Genomic DNA, 22,371 nt, shown 5'->3' on the forward strand with positions numbered 1-22,371 from the left:
GGTGTCATCACTCACTGTCCCAGCTGCAAATGAAACTCCCTCCTGTCTCCCTACCCCCCCTTTCTCTTGGTCTTCACTAAATCACACCTATTTTTTCTTTACCAATCTGCACACCTGTTAAATATATTTATGGAAAACACATGCCGAGCACAAACCATCACACACATGACCTACGTGAACTCATTTGTGTTTTTGTCGGTGTGTTAAAATATTTATTTATCCCTACATTTGCACACAGGTTAACACTTTGCTATCCCATCACTGAGCTTTGTCCTGTATCCAGACATGTAACAACAACAGCCGCTCTCAGGTTTTGGCTTTTCCTCCCTTGCATTGTTGTCTTCCTATCATCATATTACTCCACATCACCTGCTTGCATAGCCTGGAACCTCGCCCAGGAAACTCGGGAAGTGGGAAGTGATTTGGAAAAATGAGGGCAATAAAAAAAATACAGGGATGAATGGAGAAATGTGATATAAGGTAATATGCTAACCCAATCAGCAGGCTGCTGTTTGCCGACAGTATAATCAACATATCGGCCTAATGTCATTACTGCTATATGAGAAATAATATTGCGTGAAATGATATTGCGCAGCGCGTGCATGCCTGTGTGGTGCACACATGAGCAAGCTCATACGTCCATATGTATGTATTCCCTCCCACTTTCCTGGCACAGACAGACCTGCACACACACAACGAGGGACAATGATTCAAAATAGTGCAAAAAAAATTACTACATAAAAAAAGATAATGTAAAAAAAAGAAAGAAGAAAGAAATAAAAACAATAAAAAATGCCATCATCCAAGGAGGATTAATCGATTAATTATTTGATGATTGACATTGATTGGATAAAAAAGTGGTATTATTTTACCCCACTGACATTTTATTTCATTTTGTTTTAAGCTAAGAAGTAAAACTAGATTCACTCCAAAGGGTTATTGGTGACATCATTTAAAGCTGATATTTTTCACTCCGCTGCACACGCGCACACACAGACATCTGCATATTCACACACACAGATGGCCCAATGGCTCTGACACAAGAGGATATTAGTTAGTGTGTGGCTTCCATATCCTGAATGCATAAGGCTGTTGATGGCCTTTGTTGATGGACACTGGCGTAAAGCCATCACTCAAGTTATGGAGCTTTAATTGGAGACAGCATAAAACGATAAACCAAGAAACATGCATGGCTGAACAGCCCAATGTAAACCATTAATCATAGCACAGGCAAAGACAAGTGGCTGCCACATACACACAGGCACACACACACACAAGAGGGTGCACACAGCTGCAGAACCACACACATGCTGCCCTTGCACTGCACACCTTGCATTTGTGTGCATATTTGCGCGCACACACACACACACACACACATATAAACTGAGCATGGCAGAGACAAGCGTCCCAGTCACATATTCTCATGATAGATGACCCATTTAACTTTGATTTCTGAGAGAAATGAGCTTGCCAGTGATACAGGGTTACCTCACACATACACTCACATACACACACACACACACACATACTTACTGACTCTTTTGTAATACACATAGGTACTATGCGTGGGATACATATATGAACTCAGAGTGCATTTAGTTTATATGTAAATAACAGCTTGCATTATTTTGTAGTCACATGTATTCATGCCCTCTCTCCCCCTCTCTCACACACACACACACGGTGCCACTTATTTGCATGAGAAGGGTTATAATATGGGGATGATTTGTGATGTAAGCAATCAGAAGTGAAGTAATTCATCAGTAGTTGTGTCTAACAAATATATCTCAACTGGCCATAAACACAAATCTACACACACACACACACACACACACACACACACACACACACACACACACACACACACACACACACACACACACACACACCTACACACACCTGCTTGTAAAGTCTGTGCAATCCCATAGAGGAGAGAATAAATCACAAGCACAAAAAGTTGGCATGAAGGTAAAACTGTTAATAACACAAATGCACACAAATATGCTCCCACACACATCACATCCTGCAACAAGACTTGTAATAAAAAACTGATAGATATATGAGATATATTTTAGGAAAAGATGGAGCCTATGTAGCCCACTTCACATCTGTCTGGGAAATGAGTCATGGTGTTGCCAATATGAATTTGTTTTAAATGCAGTCGCACAACTGTTGGTGTACCTTGATCAACTTACTGTATAGTGTTATATTTAAAATATGTTTTATATCTTTTTATATCAATAAATTTGTCTTAACCTGACTTTGTTTTATTACTTCACCACTGTATTGAGCTATGCTATTACTATATTATGAATAGTGACTTTCAAATACGCAATTCAGCATTGCTTTCTCATCTAGCACAAAAGCAGGGTTGGAAAAAATATGAAATAGTAGATAAAAGAAAGACATCCAACATGGCCTGAAAATTATCAAGAGACAAGTACATTATGTCTGTGATGGCACATAAGCCATAAAAGCCAGTTCAATGGTCAACAAAAGCAGGGAAACCCCAAGAAAGTCACAGAACCAGGTGAGGAGAGAACTTTGTTTGTTGGATAGGAGGAGATAGAGACATGACTGATTTGGAGAGAAGAAGCTGCTGAGAGGATTTTCTTGAAAAGATGAATTTTCCCATTAAAAGAGAAGATGAGAAGTGACTGCTGCTCTGATTTCTTCCAATGGGAGGCAAGTAGAGGAGCTGAGAAAGGTCAAGGTCTCAGTGTCAACGGGTTAAACAAGTCAGTAGGCTGACCATGGAACCGGAGCATGAAAGAACAGAAACCATGAGCATTTCTGCTCTTTTTCTGTTCTCTGCTGTCTCCTAATGTTCTTGTACAAAAGTGTGGCTGCTGCCAAATACACAAATATTTCTGTTCCAGCTTTAGTCCAATGAGAAATTAATTTTGTGGAGTGATAATGTTGTAATCCAATCCTTTCCTTATTTGGCCCTTGATTGTAAATGTTAACGCCCCACAACCAACTGCACCCCATCACAGCCACTGTCCAGTGACATATGTAACAGTGTTGATATTTAGACGGATGGATGGTGCATTAGAAGGACAAAAATCTTCCAATTACACACAAACACGCACACCACGCGCACACACACGTTCCATACAGCGGTTGCAGCCCCTCAGCGCTCCTCTGTCCTCACATGCTTGGTTTCCCCATCTAATTGCTGCCATTCGTCAGTGTGTGCGTCTGTGTGTGTGTGTGTGTCTGTGTGTTTGCGCAGCGGAGCACTCCTGTACTTTGTGTTTTTGTCCTTCTTTCGTGATTCTGTCACTGTGCATTTACAAACAACTGTGGTGAAATGAGAGAGAAAGTAACAAATAATCAGACAGACAGGTAAGAGTGGGAAGAGTATGAGACCGAAGGACAGAAAGATGCAGAGACACACACACACACACACACACACACACACACACGCTCACTCAGAGCTGTCACAGTGCCATAGGGCATACTAAACCTGTCAGCATTTAAACCTGCTGGCTTGTACTCTGGCTTGCCAAGTGGAATTAGTCTCACATAATATGCCAGACTCTTTATTGAAAACAACAAACACCTACTTTGGTTATTGTGTTGTACTGTATTAATGTAACATTTTCAATCACAATGTATATCACAATCTCTTCACCTGAAAGTTTGTTATTATTCTGTCATTCTCCCCATGGTGCAGATATTATGGATGTGATTGTGTGTACAGAGAAGCAGTTAAATATAAACAGCAAGCAAGTGTGTGTCCAAAAAAACAAAAAAAAACCCACATCCCTCATCACTGGTGCAGATGCTTTTAAATAATTCTTCAGCATGGAGCAAATGAAAACTCTAAACTCATAAAGCAAGTTAATTGCAACTTGACTTATATCTGATATTAAACATGTAAACAAATGAGACTGATTGCACTCTTCTGGGCAATCATGAAAATGTGACTGTGCTGATGAGGAAAGCTCTGAGTTCTTTGTGGCTGATGTGTGTTTGCAAAATTACATTTATATGACGGTGTGTCTGTGTGTGTTTAATAAGAACGACCATGTTATTAGATTTTTTTTTTTTCTCGTCCACATGTGCCATTGTGTGTCTATATGTGTGTGTGTGTGTGTGTGTGTGTGTGTGTTCAACATGATAATTTGTCAGTTTATGTTGTGAGGGGGCTAAACAGATAAACAGATAAGCAATCCACAGCTCAATCCTTCATCCTGCTCTGATTATAAATCAGCTGGAGCTCTCAGAAGCAATCAGCAAGAGCAATCTGCAGTCGGCACAGACACCCTATCAATCAGAGGGGACCATCACGCTGTCACACACACATATACACGTAATCTTAAGAAATACGCACTCACATATTCGTACGGTCCTGTACCCACACCCACGTGCACACACCCTTAGACACAGAGGCAGGTATGCTGCAATTGTAATTCTGTATTCCCACCCTGCAGCTTCTTTCCTCCTTTTAAAACTTCCTTCTCTTTTCCCTTTTTTTGTCTTGTGAAACAGGATCACACCAGAGTCACAACAACAGTTTCATCCAGCTAGTTGCCTGGCGGCCACGGAACAGTGCGGGGCGAGACACATCACTCCTAATTACAGTCTGATATTAATAACAGAGAAAAATATTAATCTTGGAGGTAAACACTAAGCCGCTTAAAGGAAAATTGCAAATAAATCAGATTATCTTATAGGAATATCCTCTGAATGGGCCGAGGGGGTAATGAGAAACCTGGGCCCAACCTCTCTCTCTCTCTCTCTACTTGTCTTTTTCTCCCTCTCTGTCATTTCCCACTCCTCATTCTACTGCAGGATTGAAAAAGGTGTGACTATGTGTACGTGTCTGGGTGTGTGTTTGTGAGCACATCTGTGTATTTATAAAACTGCAGAGCGACCCCCCCCCCTCCGTCCCTCCACCATCAATGGCATTACCTCCCTCCTTCCCTCTCTCTCTCTCTCTCTCTCTCTCTCTATCTCTCTCTGCTGCTGTATTCATTTTTCACCTCCAATTTTATTTTTTCATCAGTCGGGGGCGCGCCGCCGAGCAGATTCAATTAGGTTCTGTGATTGGGCCGCTGGCATTCACCGGGGTCATGGAAAGGTTAAAGAATTCAGTGGCACAAACATGATTATGGCTCTGTAGCATTTGATCAGAAGTAAGGTTTGTCACGGCAAAGTGGAGCCCCCTCTGTGTCTTGCACTGGGACCACTGGTTTGGCCTGAGTGTGATGTGAGGTGTTCCATGTGTTGGTTTAGCTGATTCTTCCATTGAATGGCAATTACATGCTGAAGAGCCTGGATATACAGGAGCCATGGAAAGATATACAGAGATATGCATAAGTGCATGTGTGTGCACAGGTGAGGCATGCTGCTACACCAGCGAGGATGAAAACCCACAAATATAAATGCACAGAAACATTCATTCTCTCTCTCCTGCTCTCTCGCTCTCTCATCCACACACATACACACTTACTCACACACACACACACACACACACACACACACACACACATTCAGAGAGTAGCAGAGTAATAAAGCCCACCCTTGCAGTGAAATTAAAGCTAGTCAATGACACTGCGTGCTGAGCACACACTAAATCATTTTTATACCCAGATGAAACAGCCAACATAATACCAGCTCTGCACATGTATCCAATATCACCTGGAGACTATGGGAAAAAAAAAACAACAGCTAATCAAATATCATATTGGAAGTGTCAGATTCATGTCAGAACAAGAGATTAATACTAAATATAGAAAATATGGTACAATAACAGTGGGAGATCTTTTTATATTCAAAATGACCAGGCGGAGTGCACATTATGAGATATTGGATTGATAAACAGGCTGGGATGCTGTTGTTTGGTGAGTATAATGGAACAATAACGTTGCTCCTGGGTTAGCAAAGATTGCATTATGATTTTAATGTGCTTTACAGACACAAACCCTTCACTGAGAGGAAATTATGTCAATAAATAAGCAGCCTCGCATTTTAAAACAAAGAGAATCATAGTCAATGAAAAAAAATGTGCAAATACACAATGGTGTTTGGTTACTATCAAATATCTTACACAACACAGCCATACATACTCCCACATGCACACTGTTGCATTTTGTGAGTTAATAAACATAACTGTAGGTTGGCCTCTTCTTGAACAAACTGATTTATGACATGTTTATATTTAGAATATTATAATTACTTCATGTGTGTTTTTACAGACTAATCTCTTGATGTTAAATATATGAAATATTACAAACATTTAACGCACATAACACTTCAGGCAGGTGGTATGTGAAATCTTTGCTGGTCACTATCTGAGAATTGCACTCCACCAAGGCTTCAATGTTTTCCCATATCCCTGCGTATTCCTGCACACACATTTCTTTCCCCTCACACCTGCATTTGCCCATGAGTAGATTCACTCTGACAGTGCATGTCAATCATCTCATTTTGGGAGTGCCTGTCAGTCATCCCCTTCCCACAAATCACCAGAAGCCATAACCATCAGGGAGCATTTCCATCTGCCACTATCTGCCACTTCAGGTGTGGAACACCAGCCAGACGCAACCAGTCAATAGAGCTGTTCCGTGCGCCAGTCCCTTGCTGCGATCTAATTGCCGGTGCAACACTCAAATATGTCCTACACTTCCCAATTCTCGCGAACCTCAACCCCCTCACCGAGCAATCCCCATTCCATACTCAAGATGGGTATTTACATGCCCCACACCGCAGAGAGCAAACAAGCTCATTTAAAAGTTCATATGCTAATGTGTGACATTTAATCCAAACTTTACACGGGGAAAAGGACACGCAACAATAGATTTTGATTCCTTTCTTGTCCATGAATCTCATCATTCCTCGCCTTCCATATTTATGAGTTGAAAAGGGGGGACACCTTAGAGGGGTGCGAGGGAGAGGGACAGGGAGTTTACTATTTGAAAATTGGGCTGATATTTGCACTCATTCTTTGTTGATACTGTTGATATTCTCAAATTGCTGATTGTTCTTCTTATTTCAAGCCACATGGCAGAAACCCACTAAATAGTTAGCCCACTTCACATGTGGTATTTATCGACTATGATATCATCAATTTATCAGCAACTATAAATCAATGCAGGCTTCTCATTTTTAGCTGGCGACTGTTGGTTACCACAGCTGAAATGACAACTGTCTGCAATATCAGATGTAGCTAATTGCTGTAGTTAATTCCATGAGTTGGCCAAACCACAAAGTGAAAGTCTTAGGAGTATTCTGGTAAATGTATGCTCAAAGGCAGTGGCTGCACACTCGGCCAAAGACAATTTCCTAGAGATACACCATGCTGTATCGTTTTGATGTTTCAAAAGAGTGGAAAGAATGAAAAGTGGAAAAACCAAAAAGTCAGCCAAAGGGGTTGTGGTTGGGCAGGATAGTTGGCTCTGTGTGTCAGTGTGTGTGTGTGTGTGTGTGTGTTTACTAGCTGACTGGCTGACACAGACTCATGCACTGCATATAATATTCCCATGCAGATTTATGTTTAAACTAGATTTTATTTGCAGGTGCTGGGTATCAGGGGTAGTTTTGTTTTTTAAATCTTCACCCCTGGGTTACTTCCATGATCACTCGTAGTGATGTATTTCCGGTGTATATGTTTTATTTTGTAATTTAAATTTGGATGTGGTCTGGTGGGAATGCAGTCAATGTGTTTGTTTTTTTCTTCCTGTACCTCAGAGAGAAGCATCTCCTCCTTCGGGTGACACTCTGACGACTCCCTGCTCTGTCTCCAACTACAGAGACACAGAGTGAGAAGGGAAACTGCTCAATTATAGTAATAATGATAATAACAATAATAATAATAATGTAAAAATTCCCTATATAGCATACTTTAAACCTTATGCAGGCTGGTTACATCTCCCACCTGTCTGACATAACTGAATTTGACATACTGTATGTTTTGCACACATTGTAGGGGACTTGAGGTGTAGAAAAAGTACATTCTGTGCCAATGTGCGAAACAAGACCAAATGGTAGTTAATTAAACAGCGATGGGTCAACTGAATAGAAAGAAATTAAGACAAAATGGTCCTACAGTGTGAATTTTTAGTGCCAAAGAAAAAGGTTTGTATGAATAGACAGGTTATTTTTCTTTCTCTGTCTCTTGCTCTCTCTCTCTCTCACACACACACACACACACACACACACACACACACACACACACACACACACACATACACTCTCACTCACTCACACGCACCCACGCAGATCGACCAGGACAGGCCAGGGATGAGCACACCCCATCTGATCTGTGGCCCGTTCATTCATTAGACCCATGCTCTCCCCTATTGATTTCAGCTTAAGTAATGAGAAAGCTTATCCAAAAATCTTTAGCATTTGGGCTCCAACTTAAGGGAATCGATGCGGCCATTTCCCATTTTGAACAGCACATATGCAGGGGTTTTATGTACAGTGAACGGGACAAATCCCGATGCTGATAAATCAATAGGCCTTTTTGTCAATGGACAGGCATGCTTGCACACACACACACACACACACACACACAAACATATACGTGGACACACATGGCTGATAAATGGTATTTTTGAGGCAATTAAAGTGAGCTGTAAACATATGAAGGCCAATCAATTGGTCAGTGAGGTCTATTATCAAGGCTTTAACACTGATTTAGAAGAGGCTTTAAGGAGCCAGCGGCTTTAAGTGTGGCACAGTCACTTATGCAGATCAGCAGCAGCTAGAGACCTCAACAGATCCGTGCTACACTGTGCAAAGCTGCTCACACAACAAGACCATATACATGTCACCACTACATAGCCTGAAAACTGCAGCATACACAGAAAGATGGGGGATTTTTATAATTGTTGGCACTGCTGAGTGACAAGTGAAGTGAAAAAAAAAAGCTTCTAAGTGACTTTAAAAGCCAATTTTTTGTTTATGTTAGGTTCAAACATTCTATTATTTAACCAAGCTGATACAGAAAAAAAAAAACCTGAGGCCAATATTCTAGCAAAACATTTATAAATGATGTTTCTGCTGCTTATCAAATAAAAAAAAAACTACACTGTCAAGCATGGTGCCGGTATTAACTCCCACTTAGCCATAGGCATTGTTAAAGAATTGCATTTAGGTGAAATAAGGAGAGTGGGGGAGGGGAGGAGCTGCATGCTGGACATTTCTATTTAAGCAGGGGTAGACAAGCTTGTTAAGGAGAAAAGGAATACATCAGTGCGGTCCACTCTCCAGGACCCCCCACCCAACGACCTACTGCTTCCACTTCGCAGAAGGTGAGACACGTGCATTAGTAAAGCTAACCTGCAGACAACATTTCCCTGAGGTAATTGGTTCCACATTAATATTCATCTGATTCTGTATTCGGCAGCTATGACAAGCCGCTCTGCTTTGATTCTCTGTGCTCAGGTCCCCCTGTCCACCACATAATGTTAACCCCAGATAAACACACACACACACTTATTGAAACAACCTTTTCTTGCTGTGAGTGAAAGTACAGTGATAAAACAAAAACAAAAAAAATAAAAAAACTCAATCAAAACCCTTCTCCCCTCTTAATGTGTTACTTTTGTCTCTGGTTTCTCTCATTTCGACTTGTACAATGTGCCCTGCGCTTTCATCCCACAGCCTCAGCCTGGTTGATCTGGTGCGTGTGCATGTGTGTTGCTGAGGCATGACATTTCAATTGTGCGTCCAATCAAATTGGCAGAGAGGCAGTAAGGAAGGCTGGGGAGTGACGAGGGGAGTGGGGGTGTTCTGAGGGTTGCCGACTAACCGTTACCATGGTGAACCACTTCTGTCAAAACCACCAAGGTCACAACAGCTGACCTGCAGTGTTATCAGACTTCTGAATAGCGTACTGTATATGGACATGAGGGTTTCTCTCTTTCTTTTTCTTGCTTCTTTGTTCTAAACCGTTTCCTCTTTCCTCGTTTCCTTCTTTCTCTGCACATTTTTGCCCTTTGCTCTCTGTTTTGCTTTTCTCCTTTCTTTGCAATTTTCTGTGGTTATTTCTCTCATTTTCTGCTTTTCCTTTCCTCTGTGTATCACCACATTTCCTTCATTTGGCCTTTCACTCTTTCTTTCATAATTAAGATGACTAATTGTACCATTATGAAGCCTGTAGTGTCGCTGAATCCATTATGTAGGCCTGCTCCGGCAGTGAGTCTGAACACAGCCTGTTTTGAGTCATTATAATTCAGTTTGCTAACACACAGCCATTGTGTTAGTGAGGGGTTAGGGGAGATGGTATGATAAAATATTGAGGGCGAGTGAGGCAGCTGCAGATGCTAGCTGTCATGTGTGAGCGAATGAATGTTATGACAAGCATGTTTAAACATTCATGTGGGGAGGAGAGTTTAGGAGGGCTTTTCATTAACACCAATCTGTCTTCGTCTCCCTGGTGCAGACACTACTGGTGGAAGCATGACAACAACAGGGAGGAGAGGAATTAACATCTCGAGAGGAAACTGTCACAGATACACACATGGAGAGAGGTAGAAACGCTCAATCCTGTGCATGAGCACACACAAATGTACACATTTTTCATTGGCTGAGGACTCTTCAGTACCTCACATCTAACATGAGAAGTGCTAAGTGAAATTGACACTTTACTTTCAAACTCCAACACACAGCAAAACAACTTTCTCTTGTTTACCAGAAAAACTATCTGAAAGTGTAACATTGTGTTCTGAGCTGATCAAATATCTCACAGCAGAACTGAGCAACGCATTCAAAGAGGAAGAAGCAAGAGTGCAATGGGTTCTCACGTCAACCACAACAATGACATAATAGAAATGATTTTTCAAAGGAAGAATAAGGATGTGGGAGGTTTCTAGGCCAAACGTATATCACCCACCACGCTGTTGGGTTGCCAGGAGATTTGACCTGGTAGCAACAGTACAATCTCTCGACAGTTACAGTTTCTGAAGACTAGAGAGAAGAGGAGCTATTTGTGGCATTTGATGGGAGCAGAGCAATGGCCAATCTGTTTACATAACCCTGACAAAGCTAGATAGAGAGGCACTTTAACATGTATGAGGCTGGCATAACAGCATTGTGGTGCATGGGTAAACACTGCGTTCATGTACAAATGCTCATATTCTTTTAAACGCTTACCTAAGTATTACCAACATTTGTGTATCCGTAACTCAGGATGGGGGTGAGAGAACACAGCACCACTTTACAGTAGTGTACTAACAGAAAGTTACATGATGAATGAGGTGTACCTATTTTATCTCACTAAAACCCTATCAAATGGAGTGCAAAATCAATACTTATGCTGATGATCTCATGAAGTCAACAAGGCAAAGAGAAAAAAGAAGCATCAAGTATTCTCAACATAAGTGGCTCTGACTTGCAAAATGTGTTTGAATAACATGAGCTTTAGTTAATGTCATAAATGGTTTTAAATGCCATAAGGTGCATTAAAAACATGCCCAGTCATCTCTTTTGCCTACACCTTGATGCAAACATTTTGAATTAATCGAGTTTTCACTGGTCAAGCAATTCCATTTTGATATTCAAATCTGGCGTGTATGTGTGTATGCACGCCAGTGCACGATCGTGCAAGACTGATCTAATCAGTCTTAAATCAGTTAATAAGCCAAGGACACAGAGGAGATGACTCAGCTGATGTGAGCATAAGCTAATATTAGCATCTCACTCATTCAAGACCTGCACTGCATTGAGAAGCATCCAGTCTTCCCCATTACAAAAGTGCAGGCTTTGGACGTTAAGCCCCACAGATTAGCTCACCACAGTGAATTCCATTAGCACATTAGCAAAGGTGTCATGACCTAATGCTAATGTTGGGTGCAGTATTTTATGCCTTATTCCTTTTTTAAGTCAATTTGAGGGTAGCCCGTCAAACTGTTCTAAAAAAGAAAACCAAGAACGATCCAAATGACAGGTGGTTGTCTGCCTTGAGATGAGAGAACATCTGAGTTGCCACCCTTTAAGGACGGTGTCTGAGCTCTAACACACTATGTGGTTCTTATCGTCATGTCAAATCATTGTGACATTGTGTTTTAATTGAGGCTCTGCCACTGGCAGCCATGTAGACCAAACCAGAGGAGCAGACAAGTACTCCTCTGTCAAAGCTAATTCTCATCTACAAACTCCGCTGGATAAACTGTGCCTAAACGTTTCAAACACAGGCACACAGGGTCATGCCACAGAGGCAAACAGATACACAAATTAATGAATGCTCAATACATACAAACATACACTCAAGCGCGCACAGAAACTTAAACAGGCTGCTAATTAAAAGCCAGAGCATGCAGTTGACTCGGGTTGGGCGGTTGGCAACACCACAACTCTAGAAGACTTCCTGTAAGACATAAATCTGTTGTGTTCTCGCTCTCTCTCTTTCTCTCTCTGTTGCAGAGACTCAACAAAGACAGTCTTGTCTGGATGTCTCCCTCCCTCCTCTCCTCGCCATTCATTAGAAGCACAAGCAGCTGTGGTCAGGTTCAAAGACGATCTACATTCTCTCTCTTTCAGTCACTCATTCATTCCCACTGTCTTTTTCCTTCTGGTTTGCTCTCACTTTTGCTCCCCCACCCTCCCGTGTCCCTCCAAGTCTCTCTCTTTCTCGCTCTCTTCTCTAAACACTGTCTCTTCCACATGGCCCGGATAATGAGTGGTGAAGCTAAATGAGAGGAAACACGGCTCACTATTAGGAGGGGAACGCTGACTGAAGGTTTTAAATAAACGGAGAGAACTTGAGGCCAAATTGTATTTCCAAGGACATAAACTAATGGAACAGGCAGACATTCTCTGAACAAATACACACTCTGTTTAAACTACTATAATAGTTGTAAAAATATACATGTCCATGTGGAGCTAACTGAGAGACAGACTAGAAGAAGGCAGACAGAAATACGTGTATATGCATATATCCTCACATATGCAAGTAACACTGTTTGTATAAATTCAATACCTCTTATTCGCTTTGCTGTGGAAAGCCTATTACCTTGCATTCAAAGGCAGAACAATAAGGACATGAAAAAACACAAATGCTTGTCTATGTCATTGGAAACTAATTAGGCAAATGTGTTTTCTTAAGTGTCTCTGATCTGCTGTCAGGCATAAAAATCCACAACCACATATAAACACACAGAGGAGCCCCCCCCCCCCCCCCCCCCCCCCCCCCCCCCCCCCCACACACACACACACACACACACACAGCCTCTCTCGATGAGGTTAATTGGGTTATCTAGGCTGATTAGCATAACTAATTAGGATGCTTGTTAACGGATAAGTATTATTTATGCAATTAGCACTCGGTGTGTATGTACGAAGCTGTGTGTGTGTGTATAGATCCCCTTCATCACTGGCACAAGTTCAAATGAAAATGTGGCAAAGCTAAGTAGGCATGAAGTGAGACCTGTGGGTGTCTGTGTGTGTGTTCACTTTATCATTTATCTCCTCTACACACACACAGATGTTCACCATCAGGTGCCAGACACCCCACCCTCCCAGCCCTCATCAACACACACACACACACACACGCACAAGCTTGCTGTGCCGTAGCTCTTAAATCCCTCACCATCATCATTAGGCTTCTCATTAGCATAATTAGCATTGTTAACCAGATGAGCTAAGTTGAGGCAGGCTGTGCCAGTCACAACAGCTGACATATGTCGCCCTCCCGGCACCTTTCCAAGCTGTTGAAGAGGATACTTGTCCCCATCAGGTGGGTTTGTGGCACATTTGCATGTTTCCACTGATTGCTGACTGATAATGTAGCAGCTGATGTTCACAGTGCATTCTGATGCAATATGTGCAAAAATGTCCAAAAGGAGATTTCTTATTTTGAAGGCAAACAGCTTGTAAAGTGATACAGCTCCTTTATATCAGTTAATAGAACAATGCTGAGGTCATTTCGCCAATGTATTCATTCATGTTTGCAAATGCAGATCGCTGCCTTTTGTTTGTGATGCTTAACATGCGCTTCAAGCTGACAGTAAACACGAAAAAAGCAAATCAACAACACTCCTCTGGTCTTCAGCTCGCGAGTGAAAACTCACAAACACACTGCAACACTCACAAATAACCAGAGAGGGAAAATGAAAGAGAGAGAAAGAGAGAGGGAGCGCTACATTTACTGAAATTAAACATTTTCTCATCAGCCTGAGGGTGCAGCAGGCCCACTAATGTATTATTCATCCCCACTTCACAAAGGAACATTAATCAATTATGAAGATATGAGGATCTTAAAGTATAGAGGAGAGACGAAGAGCGGCCCGTTCGTATTAATATGCGGCCGCAATCGTGTGCCCCCACCCCCCCCACCCCCTTGCTCCTCAAATCAATATTTTGCAGATTAATTTGGAGCGGTTGTGGCGAGATGACAGGATGGAAGGAAGGAGGAGGAGGTGGGGGGGGGGGGGGGTAGAGGGGAGGAGAGTGTCTGAGGTCTGAATTAAGGTGAAGTGTTTTGTTGTTCATGCGTAAATTCATGTATATGCATGCATGTATGTTGTCTTCTGCACTGCCGGAAGTAAACACGCTAAAGCTGTTCATTTCAGGAAACTTCATTATAAAAATATGACTAAAAGTTGACACAATGAGTTGGGACCTAAAGACAAAAATGTATTTAAATTATGATGTAGAAAAGTAAAATGATTATTTTAAAGTGTAAAGTGTATGAATAATGTGTGTGTATAATTGTGACTTGATATTTGGGTTCATGATGAGTTCCATTTGGTTTTATAAATCTTTCTTGTTTTGTTTTGTTTTGTTTTTTTATTGGATGAAATTACCTTTTTCTCCTTCAATTTCTATTGCAGTTACTTATTTCTACAATTTTCAAAAAAAGCATAATTTCATACAAGATAATTAAAATGGGGCAATACAATGAAGAGAATGAATTTTCTTATTTGTAGCCTAGGTTGCACATAATCACCCATTGTTGAGTAGTCTGGTTAGATACAATAGACCTCCTTAATACATTAATACACTCACCTCAGAACTCAAAATATTTGCCTTGTCAGCCCACTTTCTAACAGCATGAGCAAGGTCCTTTTTCTCCTCTTCCATCCCCCTCTTCTACTCTTCATCCCTCCTCTTCTCCTCTTCCACTTTCTTCACTCCCTGCTCCTCTCTCCTCTGTTGCTCCTGCCCTCTCCTCTCCTCTGCTTTTTGATGCTCCTTTTCGTACTTCAGTCTCTGTTTCTCTTCTTTGCCCCTAATCCTTCTCTTCTTTCTTTTTTTTTTTACTCAACTCCTCCTGTAGCTCGCTCAAACTTGGGGAACTTAAGTCACACAGAAGAAAGGACACACGTGTAAGCGGTCACATCTCTGCACTCTGTTAAGCAAATGACGTAACAGTCACCTAATCTAAAAGCTAATGTGAAACATTAATGTGAAACAACAAGAGGCCCATTGTAAGGCAGCATCCTGTAAGATGGCTAAAGAGAAAATAGGTTATGGAAAAGAAGTTTGAAGCTGCTGACCACAAGTGAGTGCATTCATGCCGACATTATCACTTATTTGCAGTATCTACTGCACATGTGCAAATTCAGGTCTCTGCACACCTGAGCAGCTGAGTGTGTCTGTCCCTTCTTGTTGCAGCAGCTGAACATCAGCTTGCACTTTGGTGATGCAGATGTCTTTCTCAGAAATAGGCTACCATGTTTCATATCATATCATGTTGTCTTTGTGGATCTGCGGCAGACGAGTCAGCTCACTCTGCAGGTGCACCAGCCTCTCACTTTTTCACATCTCCTGCGTTACAGTCTGGGCCATGAAGGAGGTAAAATGGGAACGATTCTATTAAAGGAAGAAAGTTATTTTCAGTGAGTGGGAGTAATTATCTCTATGCTGTGTTTCAGAAATGTTGTTGATTACTTCTTCACAAATGTCATGCAATAATCTTAAGCTATCTGAACACAGGAATAGCAATTCATATGCATTTTTATATTGATCATTAATACCATATTTTAATAAAATAAAACTTTGTAATTATGGAAGACTGCCATCTATCATAAGTATAATTTATTAAAACATTTATATTTAGTCCTTCTGAAATAAAAACAGATTAAGTCTTAAATTAAAATACAGAATATAAACCAGTATAAAAGAATCAGTGACACTGCTATGAATTATGTAAATGAAACACTGCAACCATGTTAGTAATTCACATATCATTACAGATGAAAACTTTCTACACTGACAAATTCAAAAGAATTAAATGTCACATGCAAATTTACCTGTTAAGGATATACAGTTGTTCTAATTGGGCCTCATAGGTGACACATTCTGGGAACTTCAGTTCATAGAGAAACTGACTTGTTGCTAACAGACAATCACAAGACAATCACCTTTCTGCACATGTATATGAGTTTGTGTGAGCAGATCTATCCATGCATCTGCACTGCAGACATACCAGTTCAACAGGAGCATAAGCAGAATGAAAAAAAATAAATCAACATTTGCTGAAAATATGATTAACAGAGCAAGCTCCAGTTACACTACACGTTTCTGTAAGGCTCTGTAATCACACAAGCCACTAATTAGCTGCAGTGCAAATGAGTCAACTCACGAGCAGCATAAACAAACAGTAACCAGCCAACACACACATAAACAACCAACAAGCCTGGGTTTACCACAAGCGCAAATGTATGTTCGTGTATGTGTGTGTGCTTTTCTGCTAGTCTGTGTGTGTTTACGTGTGTCTTAACCATAAGCCACAGAAGACAGTAAAACAGCAGTGGGTATAATTTAGTGACACCCTGTAAGGAGGTGTGGGAAGACCGTAAAAAACTCTCCCTTTTAATCCCGGCCGGCATCGCCATGTTTGTTACCCAGGGCTCTGAGATATGCTGGTAATTCATCACACACGCCTCGGCTTCCTGTTAAACCTGGCTACACATGGAGAGCTTCTAGCACAGCTGCCAAAGCAATATCGTAAAAAAAAAAAAAAAAAAAAAAGATTTCTCCACCTCTCAGACAGGCTTCTAAACAATAACAAGCACACTGCAAAAAAATCACGTCGACAAGTCATTTACTTATGTAGGTAGTCTTTGCTATTGTGAAAACATAAGATTCAGTTTGTTTTTTTCACATTGCAGGTTTACTTATCTTAGGAATTACCTTTACACCTGCGAAAAATGCCTTGAAATCATACATGTCAGTCCAAATGTATTTAGACTGTATTCAATATACTGCATTCAATTAAATGTGGGAAAAAGAGTTAAGATTTTCAAAAGATTAAATTATCGCAACCAACAGGCAGACGTATTTAAAAGTAAGTTTTGACTGGGTAAAAAATATCTTAACAACATAATTCTCTGAGCTCCCTCTCCAGATCACAGATGACCATGTCTTTGGTTTGCAACTGGATTTTCAGGTTTTCTAACTCAGCTGTAATCTGGACCAGGAGCTACAGCAGAAAGACAACGAGAAAAGGAAAAGGAGACACATGGAGTTTCAAGAAAAACAGTGAAACGAAAACTGCTGAGAGTAAAGCAAACTTGTTGCATGAAAGTGTACAGTCAGTCAGGCTGAGTGTTGCATGTCCTGTTGTTTCACTGTAATATGATACAACATAAGTTGTTTATATAGTCACGATTATAAATTATAAATTCACCATTATAATGACCAGCCATTATATATATATGATCTAAACACAACATTTGCGTATGGTAAAATACAATGATACAATGAAACTCCTAAATACAGTATAGGAGTGTTTTAAAAGGCAGTCTTTACACTGCTTACTGCATTAAAAAATGACAGATATGTTGCACATGAGAAACATCAACCTTGAATGGTTGAACCTTGATGGGTCATTAAAATGCTTAATTAACTTATGCAATGTTGTCTAATGTAAAATAAGAAATGAATAAATAAGCAATATGTGAACATCATGCAGTGTGTGTATTAAGTGTAACATGTGATTCATAAAAAGCAGCACAGAGTTGCTGAGCCTGGTGAAATTTGAGTTAGGTGACAGCAACTGGAGCTGAGTGTGTGTGTGTGTGTGTGTGTGTGTGTGTGTGTGTGTGTGTGTGTGTGTGTGTGTGTGCGCGCATTTGTTTCCCAGCGGTGAAAATACGTTAACTCTGCCCAGACACCTTTCTGAGTCACCAGTGACAGCTGTCACACACCCAAGATGGAAGGAGAGAGAAAAAAAAATATCAGATCACACAGTATTGTGCAGAACTGTTCACAAACACACACACATAGACACACACACAATTTCCTATTTACCAGTCTCGTGAGATGAGTTATTCTGATGAAACTTTGCGCAGATTAAAAATGTTAAACTCACATTTGATCAAGCGTGTCTACACATTCACACCAAGCAGGGGAGGAAAGGCAAGATTTGACAAAAGTGACATGTGAGTGGATAGAGAATGCTGAGAGTTAAATCTTTCACTTCACAAAAAAAAAAAAACCCCAAAAAAACAACTTTTCAGTCAAATGGAGTAAAAGCCACAGAGGAGTGAGAAAAAACTGACTTTAAATTATAGTCTGTTTCTGTCTCTAGCAGAAAATGGGAAAATGTGCGAGCTGCTGTGCTATTAATTCAGTTGATTCTTTTATTTCACCCTAACAACAGTCTTCCTTTGGTGTGAATTATCACTTTGCGGAGTGTTTCCCAACAAATATTTGTTTAAAAAAAGAATTTACATAAACTGTGTGTACACCTAACCATGCACAGATGCCTATGTGTGTAAATGTATAGATAGAGACAGTCCTTCCCTGAAGATATGCTCGAATTTCAATCGTCAACTTTTACAAAGAACAAAACCTTCTACAGCTGTGTTACAACATGATTTTTACATTTATTTTAGGGCCTTTCAGACGGAGGCCAAAAGCTTGGTCTAAATATAGGCAATTTCAAAACTTATTTCCCTATCAGTTTGGTGGAAAAATACTTAAATAACCCCAAATCTGGGAGAAACACTTTAGAGACGAATGGCCTGAAATGGGAACAAGTTGAAAATCGAAAGAGGGTTTTGAATGAAAAGTAACTGCAGCCAATTTCATCCCTATTTTCACCTGCACAGTGGGGTGGTGGGCTTAGAGTGCTCTCCCTGTGTGCATGTTTGTGTGCACATGTATCTGTGTACAATAGAAAACACTCACTGGCTGAGACCAGGCACATCATTTTGTCTTAGTCAAGGATTTCTTTTAAAAAACACACAAATGCACACACACCAAAGTAATATGTAGTCAACAAAGACAGCAAAATAAAATAAGCGTAGTTTGTATTAATGGTACATAAGGTTTTATTTTCTGGACTATTAATGGATGAAGTGAAATTTAATACAGTCAGAAGAAGATAGATTTTGTACCTTTTTGCTTCTTTTTATCATAATAAATATAAAAACATTCAACACATTCTGATCTGCAACAAGTCAAATGGGAGATTTATTCATGCCATTCACAGTGTGTTGTTGCGTGTGTGGGTGTGTGTGCGCATTATTATAGGTCATGTTTATGCATATAACAAATGAGGCTATATGATTTACTATATTGTTATATACAATAAAATAATTGTGCTAAACAAATGATACAATGTCAAACCAACAGATGAACAAGGAATTCCTATTTAGAGCCCTAAGTGTTGTTATGATTACTGTGTGGACAGAGAGAGCAGGGTGAATGAATGTGACTGAAGTGGGGGTGTGTGTGTGTGTGTGTGTGTGTGTGTGTGTGTGTGTGTGTGTGTGTGTGTGTTTGTGCGTATCACCATGAGTGTGTGTGATATGAAAGCAGGCTCTCGATTTCTCAAGCTGTCACTCAGGCCTATTAGGCAAGGCTAACAAAATTAGTCATGAATATGCAGTAATAACATGCAAATTGCCACCCCTTCCCCCTGCCCCGTGTGTGTGTCCGTGTGTGCGCACGTGTGTGAGTGTGTGTGTTTGCCCTCAGGACAATAGACATTGGCTCTGTAAACCTAATTCTTTCTACATCATTACAGAAACAAGGCATAATTCATAAGAATAATATAAACATGCATGTAGCGTGGCATACATAACGCACACGCACACACATGCACACACAAGACATGGGCCCCCTGCACAGCACCTACATGTGTACCGGTGCCGTTTTTTTAACCATTTATATGTTCTGAAAAAAAAACTTTTGGTGTTTGCGCTGCCACATTTTATGCTTAAACACACACATTTGTGCACGTGCATACACAAACATGTTGATCGTCTGTTGCCTCTGTGTCCCCAGGGTGATGTTTGACACAGCCTGGGTGCTGCCACAGCAATTAACCCCCCTGTTAATGAGAAGAGCTCTGTCAAGCAGCCAGATGGCACCGCCTGGCATGCTGCCATGCACAAACACATATGCATGTATGCACATATGCAGCGCGTTCATAGATACACACTCTCAGACCTAGACACGCACAAATACACGTCCATGCACGCGCACGCATTCACAAGCCCGTCTCACCCTGCTGTACACCTAACTGTTGCTGGTTGTCAGCGCCCCTCAACCCCCCCTCCCCCTTTCCCTTGTCACTTCTCTTCTGCATTGTCCTCTATGGCTCTCCATCCTTCCTCCCTTCCCTCCCTCCCTCCATCTCTGGCAGCTGCTTATCCATGTCGCAGTACTGCAGATGTCACAACTCACCAGCTGGGAAAACAGCAGGGGAGGAGAAGAGAGGAGAAGCTTGGAGAGGAGAGGAGGAGTTTGTTACATCTCCGTATTTGACAGCGAAGCGACAAACTGGATGAAGATTCATAGTTCCATGCATGATGGATTGATTGATTGACTAATTGATTGACATAGGTATTAGACTAGTTGGTTATGATTTGTGCCTTTTTATTAAATATCGTAGGAATTGTTTCTACACCCAGTTGCATCATGATTTTTATATACAGTATACATTTATGAGCTTATGTGATTGGGTGGATATGTGTACGGTACATGTGCTGCTCCGTGTGTGTCTGCATGTGTGTGTGTGTGTGTGTCTGCGTGTGTGGCACTTGGCCATGGCATGGCCTGCTGCGTGTGCCTGTCTGCATGTCTGTCAGCAGCCCACCAGACCCGCGTATTGATCAGTTAGCTTGGCCTAATAGGAGAAGAGGAGCCTGACCTGGAAAGTCAATATGGAGAAAAAGAGACATATCCTGCTCTGGTCCTGAGAGAGAAGTGGGAGAGAGAGGGAGGGAGAAAAAGAAAGAGAGAGGGGAGAGGTAGAGAGAGATAGAAAGTAATGTGCATTCACTACTGTCCTTGCAGAGGAGAAAATGGCAAGAGAAGGGACTGTCAGGAAAACAGCTGGATGATAGAAAAACAAGCAAAGCCATGAGGAAAATAATAATGTAAGAATAATGAAGCTTGAATCTCCTAAGCCTAAATGTCTTATCACTTTTGTTAACAAAGAAAAGTTTGGAGTTTTAAATTAGAACACTTACACTGAGGGGTAGCGCAAGAGTGAAATAAGTGAAGTTCCTACCTTTCCCAAATGAGAATCAGGATATTCTGTCAAAGCTTTTTTCTCTTTTTTTTTTTTTTTTTTTTTTAACCTAACTAACTTTCAGCATTTGACTGCTTTTGGCAAAGAAAAACAGCACTCAAACTTACTGTAACTCAAGTGTAAAAAAACTCTGCATGAGATTATACCAGGGGAAAATAATTAAAAAATTGGAGGGAGATGGAAAATAAAAAAACTGACACCCACTCGCACATCAATACATCGATAGATCAATGTGTGTGTGTGTTCTGTACACCGTTTCAGCAGAAATATATAAATAAATCTGTAGATAAACAAAAAACCAGAGGAAATAGAAAAGTAGATAAAAGACTTAGGTTTCACCATGCACACACACACACACAGACAGAGACACACACACACCTGGCTGAGTGATGCTACCCTGGAGGGTGGCTTCAATCTGATGTGTTTAATGTTGACGCTGGTGGCAAGAAACACACACACTCACCCGCTGTTTCAACCTGCCTGTCATTTCATTTCGTGAGACCTGATTTACTCATTTCATTTATTTCATTTTTTTTTTATTATCATATGTGCAGCCATTTAAAATGCTCAAGGTGTGATGCAAATCCCCGCATCTCTGACAGCGAGTAGATCGCTGTGACTGAGGATCCATCACACCCCCTCCGTGTGTTTCGCAGGAATGGCAAAGAAACCCTGTACAGCCACAAACTCAATTGTGCCACATTGTGCCAGACCACCGATTCCTGCTTGGCTGGCTGCTCTAATTGGCTGCACTGCAGGCTGTCAAACTACTGACTGGTTACTTCCAACCATATTTGGACGTGCTCCTAGTTTTCATATGACAACTTCTGGAAAAAAAACAAATATTGACTGAATATTATGCCTGTGTTTGAAAATCAGTGGATTTGTTTAATGGCATCACAGTAAACATTACAATGTCAAACTCT

General features: G+C 40.9%; 1 protein-coding gene across 6 annotated transcripts in view; it reads right to left on the reverse strand.

Annotated features, from left to right (window-relative positions):
• The window catches only part of LOC139625460 (trichohyalin-like), a 95,310-nt gene that overhangs the window by 56,936 nt on the left and 16,003 nt on the right, over positions 1-22,371 (reverse strand). For 2 of the 6 annotated variants that reach the window (XM_071485457.1, XM_071485455.1), the window contains exon 3: positions 7,694-7,754. The exons of the other annotated variants lie outside the window; for them this stretch is intronic. In XM_071485457.1, the coding sequence (XP_071341558.1) occupies positions 7,694-7,708 (15 nt within the window). In that variant the 5' untranslated portion in view covers positions 7,709-7,754. The remainder of the gene's footprint in view (positions 1-7,693; positions 7,755-22,371) is intronic. 6 annotated transcript variants of the gene reach the window in all.

This window comes from Trachinotus anak, unplaced genomic scaffold, assembly GCF_046630095.1.
Source record: "Trachinotus anak isolate AG129_WGS33_773 ecotype Australia unplaced genomic scaffold, CSIRO_AGI_Tana_v1 ptg000009l, whole genome shotgun sequence".
NCBI lineage: Eukaryota > Metazoa > Chordata > Actinopteri > Carangiformes > Carangidae > Trachinotus > Trachinotus anak.